Consider the following 20686-nt stretch of genomic DNA (forward strand, 5'->3'; position numbering starts at 1 on the left):
GTGACACATTTACCTTTTTTTTTTACTAATAAAATTATCGTTATATTTCCCACGCGATTGTGAACAATAAAACCCATTGCTCTGTCACTCCACTTACTATGAAGTTAATTATAGATTATCGGATTTTTTGCAAAAATATGAACAATGTTTCTCGCCAGTAAGTGCTGAAATCATTTTCGCAATATAACCAAATTTTCGGAGCAATAATTTTTTATCAAATAACACATTTAGAGCATTTTCTTTCACAAACAAAATTATTGTTTTCTTCCTCGTATGCTTGTAATCATCCCAATATGAACTTACATAGGGTTACCTGGAAATTTTTGGAAACATATGACCGATTTTTATTAAAATTTTCATCAAAATAATTTCCATTCAATGCATATGTTTCTATTTTAGTACATCACAGCCGAACGTACAAAATAGCACATTTAGAGCATTTTCGTTCACGAATAAAATTATCGTTATCTTTCTCGTATGATTGCGAGCAATAAAACCCATTACTCAATCATCCCATTTAATATGAACTTGATTATGGATTCCCGCTCGGTCCAAAAAATCGAGCTGCCAATAAATTTCTAAATGAGAATCATCTTCTGTCTTTTTTCGATTTTCCTCCACCACTCGTAACAGCGCCTTTTTTTTTTTCTTTCCTTATTTCTGTGTTGTCGTATCCGCCTTCGATCAAAGCCAGCGGGGAACTTAAAGCGAGAAAGTTTGGCAGTGGCGCTGGTAGCGTTTTTTAGTCGGATGAGGGGATGGCTGCCTAACGGATTCCGTTCTTGTTGCAAGACCATGTGGCCCACGATGCTTCTCCTTCTCCACGGTATGTGTTCATTCGCCTCCTTTTCCGTTTTTCTCACTTTCTTATTTTGCGCTACTTTTTATTGCACCTCGGAGGATTTATCGAAATTTTTCAAGAGTTAAAATGTTTCATATATTAGTTTTAAAGTACGCGAGGGAAAATAAATTGTTCGTTTTTTTTTTAGTAATTAAACGGTTAGTATTAATATTTTAAAGTACGAGTAGTAAAATAAAATGTTATGGGGAAGAGAAGTATTGTTGGAAGTTTAAACGCGAAGTTATCGCAAAATCATAAGAAAGGTTTGACAATTATTTTTTTTCTTCCCGCTATCTTAGTTTAGGCGGGATTTCAATACGCTTCGGAGGATTTACCAGAACTTTTCAACAGTTAAAATGTTTCATATATTACTTTTGGAATATGAGTATATGAGTGCAAATTTATATTTATGTGTATTTTTTATGTATTAGTACATGAACACAACTACGTAAGTATTGAATAAAATATTCAGTTAGTCATAAAACCATGCCGAAAATTCAACCCTCAGTTTGTTCCTCTAACTTTTCTTATTTTACGCTGAATTTCATGTCGCTTCGGTGAATTTATCACAATTTTTCAAAGCTTTGCTGCATTGGTTAATTTTCGAATACTTTTGGGGAAATAAGACGTTCGTTTTTTTAGTGATAAAATGTTTCATAAATTGATTTTTGAGTACGAGTGGACGGAAATTAAATTGTAGGAAACATTTTATTTATTTATTTTTCAAATCATTCCCAAATTTCATACTAAAAGTTTGCCCCTCAATTTTTTTCTCCCCATGAAAATAAACTATTATTTTCAATCAGCATGAAGAACGCTTCAAAGAAAACAAAATATTGTATAAAAATAATTTTAATCGCACGCTTTGCACTGTATTTCGTTACATTTCGGAGGATTTTTCGAAACAACGTAAGAATTAAAACGTTGCGTGCATTAATTTAAATTATGTCTCTATGAGTACGAATTTGCATTTTTAGGTATTTTGTACAAATTATTACGGGTGCGAGTAGCAAAATTAAATTGTGCAGAAGCTATTGCGTAAATTAATCAAATTAGTCACAAAATCGTACCAAAAATAGATCCTCAGTTTTTCGTCCCACTTTTTTATTTTGCGCTGCATTTCCTTACAATTTAGGGGGATTTACCAACATTTTCAATTGTCCGATTTTTTGCAATTAAGTAGTTCGTATATTAATTTTACATCATGGGAATCAAAACCATATAGTGAAGAAGTATTGTTTAACGTTCATAAAATTGGCCCCAAACTTATGCCAAATATTTCACGTTAAGTTTTTTGTCTTCCCACTTTCTTATTTTGCGCTATATTTCATTAAGCGTTCGAGTATGAATCCAAATTTTTCAAGAGTTAAAATGTTTCATACTTATATTAATCTTAGAAAATGTGTGGGAAAATATCCGGTAGCTTTTCTACTGATTAAATGGTTCGTGCATCAATTTTAGAATAAGAGTAAGAAAATTTAATTATATAGAAGTAATGTTCTAAGTCTCAAATTACTCACAAAATCATGCTGAAAATATGACCCTCAATTTTTTCCTTCCCGCTTTCTGCACTGTATTTCATTTCACTTTAAAGGATTTATCAAAACGTTTCAAGAATTAAAATATTTCATATCTTAATTTTAGAATAATAAAAGAAAGCAAGTCGTTCTCTTTGCTAGTGACTAAATGATTCGTACATTAGTTTACGAATCATTAATTAAATTAGAAGTAGAAAAAATAAATTGTACAGAAGCATTATTAAAAGTTTATCTAATTGATCTGAAAATCGTACTGAAAATTTGACCCTCAGTTTTTTTTTCCAGGTTTCCCTCAGTTATACGGCGGGAAATAAAATTAGAAATTACCGAAGTATTCTTTAATTTTTATCAAATTAGAATCAAACGTATACTAAATATTTTACGCGTAGTTTTTTTCCTCCTCACTTATAATGCGTTACATTTAATTATGTTTTGGAGAATCTATCAAAACGTTTCAAGTGTTAAAATGGTTCGTATATTTATTTTAAAAAACTGGTGCGACAACAAATCATATCTTTTTCATGTGATACTTAGTTTGATAATTAGTTTCAGGGTACGAGTATGAAAATTAAATCTCAGAGAAGTATTGTTTAAAACTTATCAAATTAGTCCCAAACTCATACCAAACATTCTACCCTCAACTGTCCCCCCCCCCTTTTTTTTTACATTTTGCGTTGCATTTCATTATGCTTCCGAGGATTTATTGAAACTTTTCAAGATTTCAAATGCTTTATATATTAATTTTGGACAACATGTGAAAAAATATCCTTTCGTTTCGTTAGTAATTTATTGTTTAAACATTAGTTTTAAAATTCGGGTAGGTAAATTTAATAGCACATAAGTACGTATTATTTAAAGTTTATACAATTAGTCACAAAATCGTACCGAAAATTTGACAATAAGTTTTGTTTAACTTTCCTATTTTGCACTGTATTTTATTGCATTTCGGAGGGTTTATCGCAGAAGTTTAAGAGTTAAAATGTTCCACATAATAATTTAAGAAAACATGTGAGAAAATCCGTAGATTTCTAGTGATTAAATGGTTCGTATAATAATTTTAGAGTACGAGTAGGAAAATAAAGTCCTTCAGAAGTATTGTTTAAAGTTTGTCAAATTAATCACAAAGTCGTACCAAGCATCCGGCCTTCAGTTTTTTTTCTTACCATGACAGCAAAATATTATTTTCAAGAAAGTTTAAGAACGTTCCTTAAGTATTGATTATACTTTCTAAGAAGATGAGGCAAAATAGAAGTTTAATTTTAATCGCAAGCTGATTTTTTTAAGCATTTATTTTACTTATTAATTTCTATCACAACTATATAACCTTTTCATAAATTCTCAAATTATACACAAGATGTTTTTTCCTCGTTGGTTCACTAGAGTTAAGCATTTATTTGGACACAAAAAACAATAATGAAAGTAATAATAAATCATAAGCAATAAATCTAGAATGGCGCCTAAATGTCGATAAATAATTTTTGCTAAAAAGAATAAATGAGAGATAATACTTTTTGGGGATTTAGTAAATTTCTAAATTTAAAAGAAAAATCTACTTTCTAGAAGCTCTTTTTTATTTATTTATTTATTTTTTGGTTTCATTAAATATAATATATTGAATGTTTGTATCGTGAACAAGGGGACAGCGAGGAGTTTGTTAAGATTTAAACCCAAATAACCCTTGGTATTATGCCTGAGAGAGAATTTTGGTTTCTCATGTATAAGAATCCCCCTCCCCTTTTCGGAAAAAAAGGAAAAATCCCAGGAGAAAATTCTGGTGGTTTTGATAAATAGTGTAATGAGCTTTATATTTTGTATTTTGCGGCTACGCTGTGTGATGCTAAACACACCTCTTCCTTTATATCTACAATAAATACTTACACTTTTTAAAGTTAGTGAAATCTCAGTTGTTGAAATAAAAAAAGGAGCAAATTTTTATATTTCTTAAATATATCTACGCAACATGCGAATTCAACTCTGATGAATTCCCTTGGAAATTCATCAGAGCTTCATTCTATTCAGACTTTTCCTCAGGTGATTTTGTATATTTTCTTGTATTTTTAGATTATTACCAATAATGTTTTCAAGCATTTATGTTTGCACGTTAATATGATATATTTTTAAAGCTTACTCAAAAACTACTTTTTCTTTGTGCATCTTTGTTTAATTAACAAGTAATACTGTAAAAAACGTGCTAGGTCTTGGAATGGAAGTAAAAGCTTTAAAGTTATCGACTATTCCCTCTTTTCAATTTACCCCTAGAGAAGCAATGGACTGTGAGAAAGATTTTTTTTTTCCTACCTCTACAAGCGTATTCACCCATTGCAAATCAAAAATACGCCAAAAAAATCATTCAAGCGCATTTTCAAGCTTTGCATACCTTTAAAAAGACTTCGTATCGAGAAAAATGAAAAAAAAAAGCAATGGGATTTTTTTAAATAGTATTACATTTGAATGCAGTATTTTTTTTTTAAATTCCTAATATCAAATACTCTAAACGTTAAAAATCGAAATAGTATACACTCATCTCTTATTTTCCTGCCGCTTCCATCTCCTCCCTAGAAAGTTTTTTTTTTTTTTTTTAAATTAATTGATCGCCATTTTGATATTTACTCTTTTCGTATGTTTCACGCCTACAAAATAAAAAATTAAGAAATCGAACTCATCCTTATTCACTAGGGAAGCTCAAAAACATCTGAAAAATGTCTGTCTAAATTCAAGGTGATTAAATTATCGTCGTCTGTAGTGATGATCATGTTTTAGTGAATCTCGACTTTCGACTAATAGTGACCCTTGACTCATTTAATCAATGCTGAAGAGAAAAAAAAGCTGTAAATGAGCTTAAAAATCAGAACAAGTCATGCAATTTCGCAAATTAAAGAAAATGATTAATATTACAATCAATCTGCAAACGTTGAATACAAAGTTACTTCGCAATAATGTAAAAACGCGTTAAAGAAGTGAAAACAAAGAAAATTGAAGTTAGCTATTGGAAAAGTAAAAGTTCATTAATGATCAAATGTTCGTTTTGTGAACTCATATCAACGTAATTTCTAAGTAAGTTTAGGGCACAGAAAAGTGTTTTTTTTTCGGGGGGGGGGGGTGTTGAAGCGAGGCGCTTGACGAGTACTATCCCTTCACTCTTTACGTTATTTTGTCCTATGTTTTCAAGGGAATTTCTATTTACCGCTTGTAGTAAAATCGTTTCACATGCGTTCAACTTTCGTTTGGCTAATCGCGCTACATATTTTAAATTGGGGCTTATTTATGCTTTAGGTTTCAGCTTAAATGGCGTCTGTAAAAGTTAACATGGATCACATATAGCATTTTACGAGCAAATGACAGTCACTACTGAACTCAAGGGCCTCAAACGTTTTTTAAAATAAAATTTCTTATGTTTTTCTGTGTTCTAATTCTTATACTAATTTTGCTACTGATTAAAAAAATTGATATGGACAAGGACTTAATTCTTTGTTGTGCCCGTCTTGCTTATAACTATAAAATAATTTCCTCGGAAATTTGGATACGAATAACTTTCGCAAAAAGAAACCTTTTTTTTTAACTAAGTGCAATAAAGTAATAAAAAGGTAATGGGCAATTGTTTGACCCCGAACGATCACCAAACTGTGCGAGTGTTCACATGGCTATAGGGATAGATTGATGAATGCTTTGAAGAAAATATATATGACTTGAACTTAACGTTAATTTTTGTCATCAAAAACGAGTAAATAACTCATTTGAAATATGTGCCGTGGGCAGGGAAACGGCACTATCTGTAGGAATGAGTTTTTGAGACATTTGAAGAAATGTGTGTTGGATTCAATACTAACAATGGGAAAATGTTGGAATTACACGTTTTTTTTCGCGTCTTTCTTTCAGCGGAAACAAAATTAGCAAGCTTGCACGATAAAACTAACGTGCAATAGATGGCAAAAATGTTCAAAAAATGAAAAATGAAAATTTTGCAGTTACTGCCCTTTACCTGCCCACAGCAGATATAGAGGAGGGAGACCCAAAACGGGTAAGTTAACGAGAACGCTCGAAAGAAAATTTCTCCAGATGCTCTTTTGTTTGCTACCTTTAAAAAAAAATCATTATTACACTATTCGTGTGGTTCCCTGCTTAGAATAGGGGAGGGTGGTCCAAAGCGGGTAGGTTTTCGAAGAAGGCTCGAAAATTGTAGTTTTTTTACTTTTATCGCAACGATTTCGGATTTATTTCCTAGCAGGATTCTTGAACATAAAAATAAAAAGTGTTTTTTTGCGTTATTTCAAAGCCAATATTTATTTATTATCAAACATTATTAACACTCGAAAAACCCGCTTTGCCCTACCAGGGGGACTAAAGCAGGTAAGACGTTCGGGTTAAGCGAGTAAGCTTAACTAATTGTGATTTAGTACATTTGCCAATCAAGTATGACGTTATAAATGATTAAATTAATTTACTAGCTAACTGCCATTATAAAAAATATATATAAAAAGTTATGCTTATACGATTTAAATTCAAAATCTAAGTCAGCACATTTGTTTATCACACATTAAGAAATAACTGGTTAAATTAATAGACTAACTAATTGCTATCATAAAAAATAAATTTTAAAGGTTATACTACTTGAAATAGAAAATATAAGTATGCACATGTGTCAGAAAATCGTAAATAAATAATGACTAAGTCTTATACTCGCTTTGCCCGAAGTCAGGTTTTTTATTTCAATAATTATAAACTTAAATTTAAAAAAAAAAACAAAATGACCAGTGTAGTTTGTAGGTGGATGGTGCCAGAATAATGTAATATTATTGATATTTAGAAAAATATTCTGGTCTTTGACTAATCACAAGTTACATACCTTCTGTTTTTTTAGATATGTATCAGTTTTCTTATGTAAAGCCTTGTTACGCCATGTCGCTTCACTGCTGCTTTGCTGTGACTAATTGAAACTGGCGGTTGTTCGGGTAAACACGCATACATCGCAGCTTGCACACCATGAGGCGGCATACGAGTGCCTACCCGCTTTGGGCGACTTACCCGCTTTGGGCAACCCTCCCCTATTATATCCACCTGAAATATTGGTAATGGGAAGTGTGTGACGTCAATAATCTCCGAATCGGCTAAAATGTTCACATAACTATAGTGGTGAATTGAAGGATGCTTCGAAGAACACACACATATCTTGATTCATCTCAAAGTTTGCATCAATTTGCCACAAAAAATGAGTTAAAAGACTTTTTGGACCAATCGATTGCAATTAAGGAATGAAAATGGAAAGTGTGTGACATCAACAATCGTTAAACTGCATACAAGATTCCCATAGCTGTGGAGATATATTAACGCCCATTTTGGAGAAAATATGAGTACCCAATTATAACCATAGACGGATGTGTAAAGTTAGAAACCGTAAAACCGTAGTGGTCCGATCTACTTAAGTTTAAACTTCTACGGCATAAGTGCTCAAAAATAACAATTTTTAACAACAATATCTGTGATTAATTGAGTTGCTATACATTCACTGTAATCAGTTAAGAAATGAATCTAATGTTAGAACACATTTTTATTCGGCAATACTTAAAAGAAATGGGAAGCCATTTCTCGAAGAAAGAGGGGCGACAGTACAATAAAGTTGCAAATGAAAGGCCTAACATTATGTGATAATTTTTATGCAAATTAAAACATTAAATTTATAACAGCTGCTATTCTTAACATGGCTTACGTTCCTATTGGTTCATTTAATTCTGGCTTATATTTTCTAATTAGTTATTCCGTTAATATTTTTTTTTACAATTTAAACTGCTTACTTTTCCGTTTCGTCGCTTTCCCTGGAATTCCTGTACCTATAAGTTTTTTTTTTTTTTTTTATTGTAAAAAGTTTCGTTGTAACCTTAATACACGTATCTGCCCATCAAATTGCAGTTTGTGCAAAACTAAATCGATATTTTCTGAAGTAGTATACTTATAAATTCACTATGCAATAATTCTAATAAAATGTAGAGACCAATTGTGGCTTAGTACACACTGTACCGTAGAGTGTTTATGTGCAGAAACCACTTAAAATCGCAAAAAAAACAACATATTTAAGTTAAATTTTAAATTTCATATTTAAAAAAAACCTCTCAACTTTATTATTGTAAATCCAGATAAAAAAAGATCATTGTGGAACCATTCAGTAGCGTTGATTGCTTTCACTAGTGGTTATTTTTTTTATTTTTTTTGCTTCAATATTTATGTTAAGTATTAACAGTAGATCTGAGAGGAGACTATTAAATTTATTACATTACCTACCTATTTCTATTACCGTTGAATAAATTTAATAGTACCTTAAAATGACAACCTTGCCTCTAATTACATACAATAATTTATACAGGGTGTTCCGTTTTAACCTGCAAGACCTTTATTTTCGCAACCGTTAGTCCTAGATGTATACTCCCAATTGCAAAAATGTTCAAAATCAGATGCAGGGTTAATTTATTGAATGTTTGAAGTAAAGATAAAAATGAGTCAAAAATACAAAATTTAAGTTTTTATACGGGCCCCAGGTCCCCTAACTTATATTTAGGGAAATAATCTCCATCGAAAAAGAATTCCAACACAAAAAGTTTGAAATTAGTACGACCAATATAAACCGAGATATGAAACGCAGTGTTTTGTGACTTACACCACTTTTCACTCGCCGTCAATAACACCTTTTGTGGGGAAATATAGTGGTTAACAAGTGTTTAAAATTACATGTGGGCATAGATTGTGGTTTTTCAAATTATTTGGGGTTTCGTAGAGTGTTTTTGTGTGTCATGGCATAATATCTGCATTTATTTTTGAATAGCAATGAAAAATATAAAACCTTGTTTTTCTTACTTTGACGACCTGTCATTCTTCTGAAAGAATGATAAGTTCCAATCTCATCTTCTGTATGGTCCCTTAAAACTTTAAACTGGTATATCTCCTTGAGTTTTGGTCGCACAAATGTCAAGTTTTTTGTGTTAGTAATAGTTTTCAATGAAAATTATTTCTCTAAATATTACTTAGGGGACCAAGGGATCGCATAAAAAGTTAAATTTCGTATTTTGTGCCTCATTTTTATTTTTGCTTAAAACGTTTAATTATCTTAACTCTGCATCTGATTCTGAACATTTTTGCAACTGGAAATATACATCTAGGACTAACGTTTGCGAAAATAAAGGTCTTGCAGGTTAAAACGGAACACCCTATATATAATTAGAGATTAGGTTTTAAACAATGACTTGAGAAATTATGATTAAATCGTACAAATGAAAAAAATATTTTTTTACATTTTGAAGTTTTAATAGTTGTCCGTAATTTATTATCATTGCAGTTTTGTATGAGATACAATTAAACAATTGAATGGATGGCTCTTTAAACCCACCTGTAACCAAATGCTGGGGTGACCCGTGAATTCCGCTTGTAACAAAACACTGAGAAGCTTTAAAAACAAATCTGCAACGCTATGAAAAAAAAAAAAATTATTTTCTTCATTGCAAAAAGTTTGAAATAGATGCATTAAAATTACAGCTATTCATTCTTGCTTCGTTTTATTGCTACGCGATTTCAGCTAACCCATAAAGCTATTTCACAAGAAAAATTTTGTTTACGATCATTGCTCTATTTCACAGGATGGTTATAATCATAAGAATGGTCTGATGTTTTTCTGAAATTCGTTTGCAATATTTTCGATTTATGTGTAAAGCTAAAATTGAAAAAGTAATTTTTTTAATTGTTGATTAAAACATCGATTTCTTTGAATAAAAAAATTAATGTAAACAGAAAAAAGTTAAATTCATTTGTTTTGTTTTTTTTTCTAGGTTTTTCTTTTTTTTTTTTTTTTCGTACCTTAAACAACTATTTGTATTTAGAGTTCTCCAAAAATTGATTTAAAAAAAACAGGTCATTATTGAGCAATAATATTTTTTGACGAGCATTTTGATAATAAGAAGTAAAAACTAAGGGATGAGAGTTTGAGTGTCAGGGAAAACGACCACTCTAAGGGAAACAATGTATATATATATATATATATATATATATATATATATATATATATATATATATATATATATATATATATAGGGAGAGAGAGAGAGAGAGAGAGAATATATATTAACCATTCATAAAAGGTAATAGAAGGCAGATCTCCACTACTTCATATCTCTTTTTGACATCATATCTCTTAATAATAATAAAAAGAAACAAAATGAAAAAAACTTACAAGTGGCCAGTGCCGACTCACAGGTAACGTAAAATGTCCACTCTATTTACAACTGCAAATAATGTTTATGAAAGAAAGAAAAGCTTTAACAAATTATACACTAACTACTAGCCTTCTACAAAATTAGTTTTTAATAAAAATTAGTGGGGGGTTTTAAAACTAGGGGGGGTATTAACTAGGGTTTAGACAAAAAATTTTGCATTTTAAAACTTTCTGTGGATTAATTTGATGAACTTTTGTGTCCTGATTGATTAAAAAGAACTTTTATTGAAGTTTTATCTTAAAAAACGATCCCATACCAGCTCGTTTCAAGCTTAGTGTATTAAATGTATAAAACTGTAGCCAAAAACAACTAAAAAATTAGAACCTGTAATACAATACAGACATTTCTGATTAAATGGCTTATAATCTCCTTCATAATTTTGTATAAAAGGCAGCAACACATGTTGGAGCAGTAACATCATTTTCTTTCCGGCACATATTTTTGAAACTTAAAACATACTTTTTCCCGAGGTAAATAAAAACTTAAAGGGATAGAGAAGTATAACTGATTGCACTAACAAATTCAGAAGTCTCGCATTTGTTCAGAGGATCAACAGTTACAAAGTTGTAATTCCCTCAAACAAAGTTGTTTGGGGGAGGGAGTCAAACTATTTCATCATACTAAAGATGGCTGCCAGCAAGGTTAGTGGAGACTACTGTCAAATAACTATAGCATAAACTAGCAGAAATATCGCGAGTATCCGTTTTCCCCACAGTTGCAATAATGCAAGTACTGCCCTATGATGAAAAGCACGTTTCAAAATTCGTTTAAAGTTGCACAGTAAAAAACGACGTAACATATTTTTCAGTTTTCGCACAAAACTTTGATGGTTTTGACTGAGAACACTAATAACGTAATATACTTATGGCACATGCTCCCACTGAATGTCGATGTATGAAGTTTCATAGAACACTATTATTCTAAAAGAAAATTAGTTAATTCTAAATGAGCCTGCTGATATGAGTATATGTAGAAAATAATGTGTGAAAATTAAATAACTTGACTGCACATGCCCCAAATGTTGTGGAGGAGAAGAAAAAGAGTGTACGTAGTTGATTTTGATGCTTGCAATACGTTATTCCGCCCCTTTATCTAGTTCACTTTGTTTTCATCTTTGTTGTTTGAGTAAGACGTTGTTGAATCCAAGTGCCACAATCAGGATTAGGTTAGAAATCAAAGATCTTGTAAATTTGAAATCACTCATTAAATTCAGAAAAAAACTCCAACAGAATGTTTTCGTTGTTAAAGGAGGTTTTGAAGATAGTTACATGTCATGTAGTCAAGTTTTTGAAAGGCACACATGATTTTCGGAAGAGTGGGAGGCTGTTGAAGATGATTAACGTTCTAGTTGACCTGTAAAGTCAAGAACTGATAAAAATGTTTAAAAAAATAATGAAATCTTGCATCAGTGGCGTATCAAGAGACAATTTTTTGGGGGTGCATATCGATCTTGTAATTAAAAAAGTAATTTCTAAATTTAGCACTCCGTGATTATTTTTTTCTAAAAAAGCTACTTTTTTTTTTTTGCTTCTTCAGTTTTAAACTGGCTACATTTGTTTTTAAAGATTAAGTTATAAAAATTATAGGGATGAATACCATTTAAAAATAATAAATCTGAAATAAAAGCAGAACATACACTAAACAAAATGGGTCAAATTTGCATTGGAAAATTAATAAAAATTACTCAATACTTGAATATTCAATTACAATTAGTGATTATTATTTTTCTAAATCAAAAATGCAATACAGGTATTCGGTATTTTTTTTAACGGGATACTGGGATAACTAAGAATTACCTATAAATATAAACAAACATAAATTGAAATATTATCTTACCTGAAACTTAGAAACCTACTCAAAAAAAAATAAATAAATAAATAAATAAATAAATCATTGCATACAACGGTGAACAATAAAATTAATCTCTTCAAATCGAGCAATTTGTATATCGGTTGAACTACCGCCGCTTTGTAATAAAACAAAAACTAATTCCACTTTTCCTTTTGGGGCTAGGTAGGGTCTATATTAAGAACACAGGCCACCTTTGGATCTGCTACCCTACTGTAAGAGAAGTATTTAAGCAAACAAATTTGTTAAATAAAGCGTCTAAATGTTTTTTATCCCTCTAAACAACGTATTTAAATTGAGCATTGAATAATAAAAGAACAATGCGAGAAAATATAAAGGGGAAGGTTGCCGTCAATGAACCGGTTCCATGACTAGACCGCGAAGATATTTTCCGTACCAGAGTTAATACAGATGCGTAATCAGATTTAGTAACTTCCTTTGTCTGAAAATAGTCTACTGCCGAGTCGAAAGCTATCTAAAATTACTTCATCATATTGTTAATCGGACAGAAAAGATTTCTATCATTATCTTACTAATTATTGAGATTTTCATTTAGTTATAACATGCTTTGAATATCACTGATCAATTAAACTTGAACATTGACTTAAAATAGTGCCTTTTCAAGTACGATTCCCCATACTTCATGTTTCATCATGATTCGTCACAGCAGTAACACCTATAAGAATATTCAAAATGAAGCAATTGCTATCATTGGAACACTAGGTGTTTTCACGAATGGACAAAGTGGTTCATTCATGGAAAATCACAAATATTGTTGTAACTTCAGATCAATTACCTTTAAAAATTGCTCAATTGTTTTAAAACAAATATGATAATAATGAAAAAACGTTTCTCAGTAATTCATGAAAACTCTTTTACTTTATCATAATTTTGACTCAAACCTTTTTTTATAAGATTGATTAAAAATTTTAAAAATAATAATACAGTTTCAAATACTGTTGTTGCTCCTGAAAAATGCAAAAATTACAGTAAAATATGAAAAGTGGACAACTGAAAGCATATAACGTGCTACAGTAGCTTACAGAAGTGGTGATATGAACCTTAACAAAGTCTGCCGACAGTATAGATTCCTGAAAAAAATTTAAATAGTCGCATGGAAGATAAAAACCGGTTTGTTGTTACCTTAGTCACTTATTAGAAATTTAAGAGGTAAGCCCTCCAAAATAGGAATATGATTAGTGAATCATATTTTGAAACTAGAGAAGACGTTTTCGAATTACTTCCGAAAAATTGTGGGAATCATTCTTGAGATTGATAAAAATAACATGTCCCACAGATTTAATTAAGACAAAAACTTAGTACTATATTCTCTGGTCGTTTGAGACTTAAGCTTCTGGTTTCAGTAATAAAATTCTCAAAAAGTTTTCCGACATTTTAGAGAACAAGTACGATCTTGCGTCGATCGAAAATTTTCAAAATCGATTTAACTGCTTTCGAACAACTGAACAGAAATTGAAAAGATATTAGCTAAGAACAGTGTTGCATTGGTTGGGAAAATATCAAGTGGTGAACAAGGTGTGATGACAACAGCTGTGTGATGTGTGAGTGCTGGATTTTTTTTTATGTTCCTCTTATCCGAAAGTAAAACATTTTAAAAAATAAATCTCTTTGTCTATAACTTATTTTTATTTTCAGTGTTCATTGATCACCTGTTACAAATATTTGTAAGTTACGCTTTGATTTTTTAATTTGTTCCATCGATGGAAACTCGATGGTCCATCCATAACAACTGGTAGCCTTGAAAGGACCACATGCTAAAATATTTATTTTTAATTGTCATTCTTTATTGTGTATATTTATCATAAAAGTAAATATTATTATTAAAAGAGAAATATACTGAAAAATTGCTCCTATAATTAGCATGAAATTTAAGTTGCATTTCCTTTCTAAAAAAATCGAAAACTGTTATGTGGTTCATTGACGGCAACAGACCCCTAAACCGATTCATTTATTTTTTACACAGCTTATATTTCTGTACAGTGTAATTTGAGTTTAACAATATTTATTAGTGTTTATTATCAGAGAAAATGTAAACATGTTTATATTGTAAGAAAAGTAATAAAAAAAAACAACGACTCGAATAAAACGCCTAAATGTTTTAAACGCCTCAAACAAAATAAAATTTTCATAGAACTTTAATTCAAAAAATAACAATGTAAGGGAAATTGCAAATTTTTTTCCTGTATTTCTTGCACAGCTATATTTTCTTGCTACGTCGAAACACACAAATAACATATTCATTGCAAATTTTCACTGATAAATATTTATCAATATTTACCACTTGAGTAAAGATAAAGTTTATACAATGTAAGAGAAACTTTACGAACACTATGAAATGAATGAAACGTATAAAGGTATTAATGCCTCAAGTTAATTCAAAAACGTTTTTAGTTTCTGTAGGCCATGAAAACACAATTTTGATTTAAAATTTTTGACTCTCATACGACCAGACATTTTATTTTGAGATAATTAATAAACATGGAACGTTTCCTATCCCCCAATATAGATTTCGTAAACTACGTAATAATTTACTCTTTCTATCAGTTTCTATATTTAAATCATATTTTATTTTTCTATTTGTGATCCCAACATTATTGCTGTATGTTTTGATACCAATGCCTCTTGTCTAATTAAATCTTATTTTCGTGTAATATTCCCTTTCCTTCTACAACTCAGATGTTCGATATTTGATGATATGTTTTGGACTCTTAGAAAATGCTTCTAATATTCATTTGGAGAGCTATTTCTTATTGTTTGCACTTAGTTTTTTTCGCGTATTTTTGTAAAATTTTTTCCTATTGAGTACCTTTGATTGAGCCAACATTTGTTTTTCTCAGTAGAAATAGTTACTTGCACTCCAAAACTGACTTTTAAAGCTCTTTTCAGAAAATCTTTTGAATACTAAAAAAGCACGTTTTGAGCTCTTTTTACAAAATTTCCAACATGTACACTTTGAAGCATACTTTTATAAGGTTTTGCAACACTTTTGAGAACATTTCTTAGAATCCTCAATTAGTTCAGCACACTTTTTTTAACGCTTTTCGAAAACGCATTTGAAAATGCTTTTAGCGCTGACACACTGCTTCTTTTTTAGTACACTTTGTAGCAAATATTCATGAAACATTTCATCTTTTTTTGACGCCGTTGATATTTACTAGTAATTTGCTCCCAATTAATAGCTATTTGCGGAGGCATAAATTGTTAGCCACCTTGCAATAGACAAACCATCCTTTCTAAAGGCATTATTTGGGACAATTGAGGCAGTGAGAAGCAAAGGGATGTAAGTGCCAAAAATAAAAAATTGGAGATAACCGGTCCAAATAGATGGATAACCATTCCTCTGTCTTGGGGCAAGAGCTAGAACAAGTAGCCCTGGTAGGGTCTTTTATACAGCATGACTTAGAAATACTTTTCAATGAAAGTCTACCTAGGACCTTATCTTTAAAGGCGTTTTACTCAAAACTTGAAAATGTACTTGCATCCCTTTATTTCTCACTGCCTAAATTAATACTGATGAATTGTAACACGAATTCGATTAGTAGCAAACTGAAGTGGTATTACGTGGTAGATTAAAAAAAAATCTGTTAATAATTTTGATTCTTCGTTCAACAAAAGGAGTTATCATAATCTTTTTTTTTTTTTTTTAACCGATAGTTATCAAAACGGAGACGGCATTTATTCCTAGTTTCATCATTTTTTCTGTAAAAAGATAAAACCAGAAAGCGGGGATACATGGCACTACTTCCCTACACTAGCTATGAAATTACTTGATGCCACTACTCAAGTTACGATTAGTGTTTAAATTCGAAATTGTAAGAAAACATTCCATCTTCAATCTCATTTTGACTAGAACACATTTAGTACTATATTAGTCATAACGGAACAGAATATAGATACACATTTCAGGAAACTTTGTAGCGCAGTACATTTTGAATTACACATTCATGCAAACGGAATACTTTTTTCTGAATTAGAATAACTTCTAAAATAAAAGAAAATTTCAAAAGAAATTAAAAAACTTAATCGCATGTCTTTTTTTCCGAAGTTACTCCATTCGTATGAGTTTACGAGTAATAAGAAAATCTTATATATACGCTTTTAACGCGACTTTTACGTATGCTAAAACTTTATACGACTTTCATTTTATATGAAGCAGCGTAATGTGTCATAAATATAGGGGAGGGTGGCCAAAAGCGGGTAGGTTTTCGAAGAACGCTCGAAAATTTTAGTTTTTGGATTTTAATCGCAACAATTTCGGTTTTGTTTCCTAGCATGGTTCTTGAACTTCAGAATTAAAAGTGATTTTTGTATTATTTCAAACCCAATATTTATTTATTATCAAACTTAACAAACACGTGAAAAACCCGGTTTGCAATACATTGAGCCCAAAGCGGGTAAGCTTAACTAATTGTGGTTTGGTACATTTTCCAATCAAATATGAAGTTATAAGTGATTAAAATAGTTGACTAGCTACCTGCCATTTTATAAAAAAATATAAAACAATTGTATTTATCCAATTTAAAGGCAGTACATTTGTTTATAAAACACAAAGAAATACCTGAATTAATTAATAGACTAACTAATTGTGTGCCATCCTAAAAAAATACCTTTTCAAAAGTTATACTTATCCTATTGAAAGAGAAAATCTAAGTCAGCACACGAGTCAAGAAATTTTTAAATAATATATGATTAAAGCCTATACCCGCTTTGCGCAAAGGTACGTTTTTTATTTCAATAATTATAAACTTAAATTTATAATTTAAAAAAAAACGAAATGACCATCGTAGTTTATTGGTGGATAGTGTCAGAATACGTTAATATTATTGACAATAAATAAATAAGCTGGTTTTCGACTAATCACTAGTTACAAAATTTCTTTTTTTTAAAATGTATCATTGTTTTTTTAATGTATCTGTGACTGATAATACTCGGTGGTGTTCGGGTAAACACGACATACGTATTCATCGCTGCTAACACACCGGGGGGGGGGGGGCATACGAAGGCCTACCCACTTTCGGTGACCTACCCGCTTTGGGCCACCCTCCCCTAATCAAACCATTTGAAAAAAAAAATCAAGCTTAAAAAAATATGTATGGTTTTATTCAACTTACCATTTCAACATTTTGTACAGAGTTGAAGAAAAAATTGGTGAATTGAACGATTTATTCAATGTTTACGTGAATCGTTTAATGACAGCGTTATAATTATGTTTTCATCTTTATTTAAGTTGATTAAGGTATTTAGGCATAGGTAGCTTAAGATAGCTTTGTAGACATTTAACTTTTGCGATTTTGCAGAGTTGAACTAAGTAAATATTTCAGTTTTGTAGTTACTGTGAAATTTTGAGTTCATGATTTTTACAATCTTGAATTTCGTAATATTATAATTTTTCAAGTATTGATTGCTTTGTGCAACCAAGATGTGAACTTGTAGTAAATGCAGTCGTGAAATCCATACAAATGCTTATTCTAAGAAGTTCACTTCATAAATAAAAGTTGAAAATTCAGAGCTACTCAGATGGTATTTTTACAATTAGAGTATTCATTTCAACAGAATCGTTGCAAACTGAATATTTGTCTTTCATTTGCCACTTCTCCTTTCCCCTTCTCCGCCAACCATTGAGCTATTTTGTAAAACTATGAGTAAATACCTTAATGAAAATATGCAGATTTTGCGAACAGCAATTTCTCACGATATTTCCCTGAATAAAGAGAAACAAAAAATTTCCTGCTTTTCATTAAGCATTTCGAGTACAAGCAATTCGAGTAAACGATAAACAAATGAATGAGTCCTTCAAAACAATATGCATATTCATTGAGTATTTTTATTGAATTACGCTATTTAATCCCGTACCTCAATTGTTCGTTGTTTTTCCATGAAAGCATTTTTAAAGATGACTAAATTTCTGATTAAAATTTTTCATTAAAGCAAAAGGCTAAAATTTGTCTTGTTTTTATTTGTAAGGAATTCGATATAAAGTCTTTAACATGTATTATAAGATGGGGAATCCATTGAGTTTAAATTGAAAAAGATGTGCACGTAAAAGGTATCGTGCAAAAAAAAATCAGATTTTTAAATTTACATGTATGAAAGGATTTCATTTTATTTATTTATTTATTTTTCTATAAAAATGTAGGAGAAAAAAATAGCATTTTAAAAGCATAACAATTTCCTCGAGTCTTTAAAGGTAACTTAGATCCATTAAGCATTTGATTTCTCTATTTCACACAGCCTCTCATATTTTAATTAGTTCAATTGTACAGTAAACTATTCAACTAGTGCATTCAACTAGTTTAATTGTACAGTAAATTCTCAGTTATCCGAGGGTGGCTTATCCACTGGGCGAATTACCCACGGTATTTCAAACATTCCAAAATAATAATAATAATAATAATAATAATAATAATAATAATAATAATAATAAATAAATAAAATAAAAAAAACAGTGATGATTAGCTGAGTGCATATAAATGCACCCTCTTTCTCATCTCTTCCTTCCAAAAACTTCCCAGTTCAACGAAACCTGACTATAGTTGAAACCTGATTTTTTAGATCGACACTACTTACTGCTTTAGATCTACATACTAAACTACTTACTAATTTTTAGACCTACACTGATTGAACGCGTTAACGATATACCAGGCAAGTTTTGTCAGAAAAATACTTCCCTCCCTTCTATGCATTTTTGGTGTAACCTAGTCACCCCTTAATTTGTTTGCTCGATTTGCTCACGTATGTGTGTAATTCGTTTGCAACAATGAGCAGATCAATCCTTGTTTAAGTTTTACTTACACTTATCGTTTTTTAGCTTTTGTTTTAATCTGTGCGAGTGTTAGTGTTTCTTCAAGCTATTTCTCATACACTAGCACCGTTTTTTTCCTTATTTTGTGTATTATCCGTGGTACCACCCTATTCCGAGAATCATCGGGAGTCTACTGAATTTGTTGTAAGACGGAGAAAGTATTCCTAGACATTTGTATAGATATCTAAAATTAAAAAAAGGACGATTATGAAATCCATTTAAAATTACTCATTGATCTGATTCAAATTTATCCTGCCACACTGTTAAAAAATTTCCGGAAAATTTACGGTAATTGTTACTGGCATCCATATTGCCAGTAATTATTACCGTAAAAATCAAATGTTACAGTAAAATTTTACGGTTTCCTCGGTAGGCCACAGCAACCAATTGGAGCTGGAATCGCTTATTTCTCCGGTATAAATTACCGTAAAAATCAGCGATGCTATAAGTCCACCATTTTACAGTAATAATTACCAGAAAATCTTCCTGAATTTTTAACAGTGCAGTCGGGGACTATTTCATCCACGACAGAAAGAGGATCACCAGATAAATTATTTCTCAAAAGTAGAAAACCATAAAAATGTGTTTATCAAAATTTAAAAATTCCAGTTTTCACTTCACAACATTCCAAAACTGCTATCAGTAAAAAAATAGTTTCATATCCATCTTCACTTCACTGTAATATGATTCAAACTTCCATCATACTACAATGTAGGAAGAGCAATTTAGGTGTCCTGCGCTCTAGGCGGTTAGTGGCTATCAACTTTTCGAAAAAGCTGACTGTGAACTAGTTGATTAATATTTTCCGTTGTCTTCACACGTAGCAGCTGCTTCACAACGCTGTTGAAACTGAAACGAGTTAAATCTCAACTAGGAAAATGTCTTGGCAAAAAAAAAACTTGACAATGTTCCGATGAATGTGCTCAACTAAAAAGTCGATTACACTCATCAGGATAAGAATAGCAGCGACACATGTGCCTTGTGCTGGGTGCACCAGGCACAATTATCTGTCGTGTGAAAGATGAAAGGCGATTCTTTCCATTTTCTACCTTGTTAGACTTCCTAACAACCTCCCGTACGAAAGTTGATTCAACTAAGAGACCCTGTGTAAAGGATACCTTAAACAACTTCAAAAATAACTTTCAAGCAGTAACTTTAGAGCTATTGACTGATGCAATGAACTGTGCGCAATGTTGGAAACTTTTTTTTTTGTTAAAATAAAGTGCAGAAAATTTATTTCATAACTAGAAGGACGCAAAATTGAGACTTCCAGCTTTTTTTTTATTTATTTATTTTTTTTAATCTTTAGGTCATGTGTTCTAAAAGCAGTCTCTGTAAGTTAACTGACATGGCTCACAGCTACCCAAAATGACTGCATATGAAT

At 30.9% G+C, this 20686-nt stretch overlaps 1 protein-coding gene across 6 annotated transcripts in view; it reads left to right on the forward strand.

Moving 5' to 3' along the window:
- Window positions 1-707: 707 nt before the first annotated feature.
- Window positions 708-20686, forward strand: part of LOC129218172 (putative carbonic anhydrase-like protein 2) — a 235233-nt gene continuing 215254 nt past the window's right edge. For 5 of the 6 annotated variants that reach the window (XR_008580299.1, XR_008580301.1, XR_008580302.1 and 2 more), the window contains exon 1: window positions 708-826. Coding sequence is in view for 2 of the 6 variants with exons in the window: in XM_054852386.1 (XP_054708361.1) it covers window positions 751-826 (76 nt within the window). In the remaining 4 variants the exon portion in view is untranslated. The remainder of the gene's footprint in view (window positions 827-20686) is intronic. The other variant, XR_008580300.1, reaches the window with a different exon arrangement.

Source organism: Uloborus diversus, chromosome 3 (genome assembly GCF_026930045.1).
Source record: "Uloborus diversus isolate 005 chromosome 3, Udiv.v.3.1, whole genome shotgun sequence".
Taxonomy (NCBI): Eukaryota; Metazoa; Arthropoda; class Arachnida; order Araneae; family Uloboridae; genus Uloborus; species Uloborus diversus.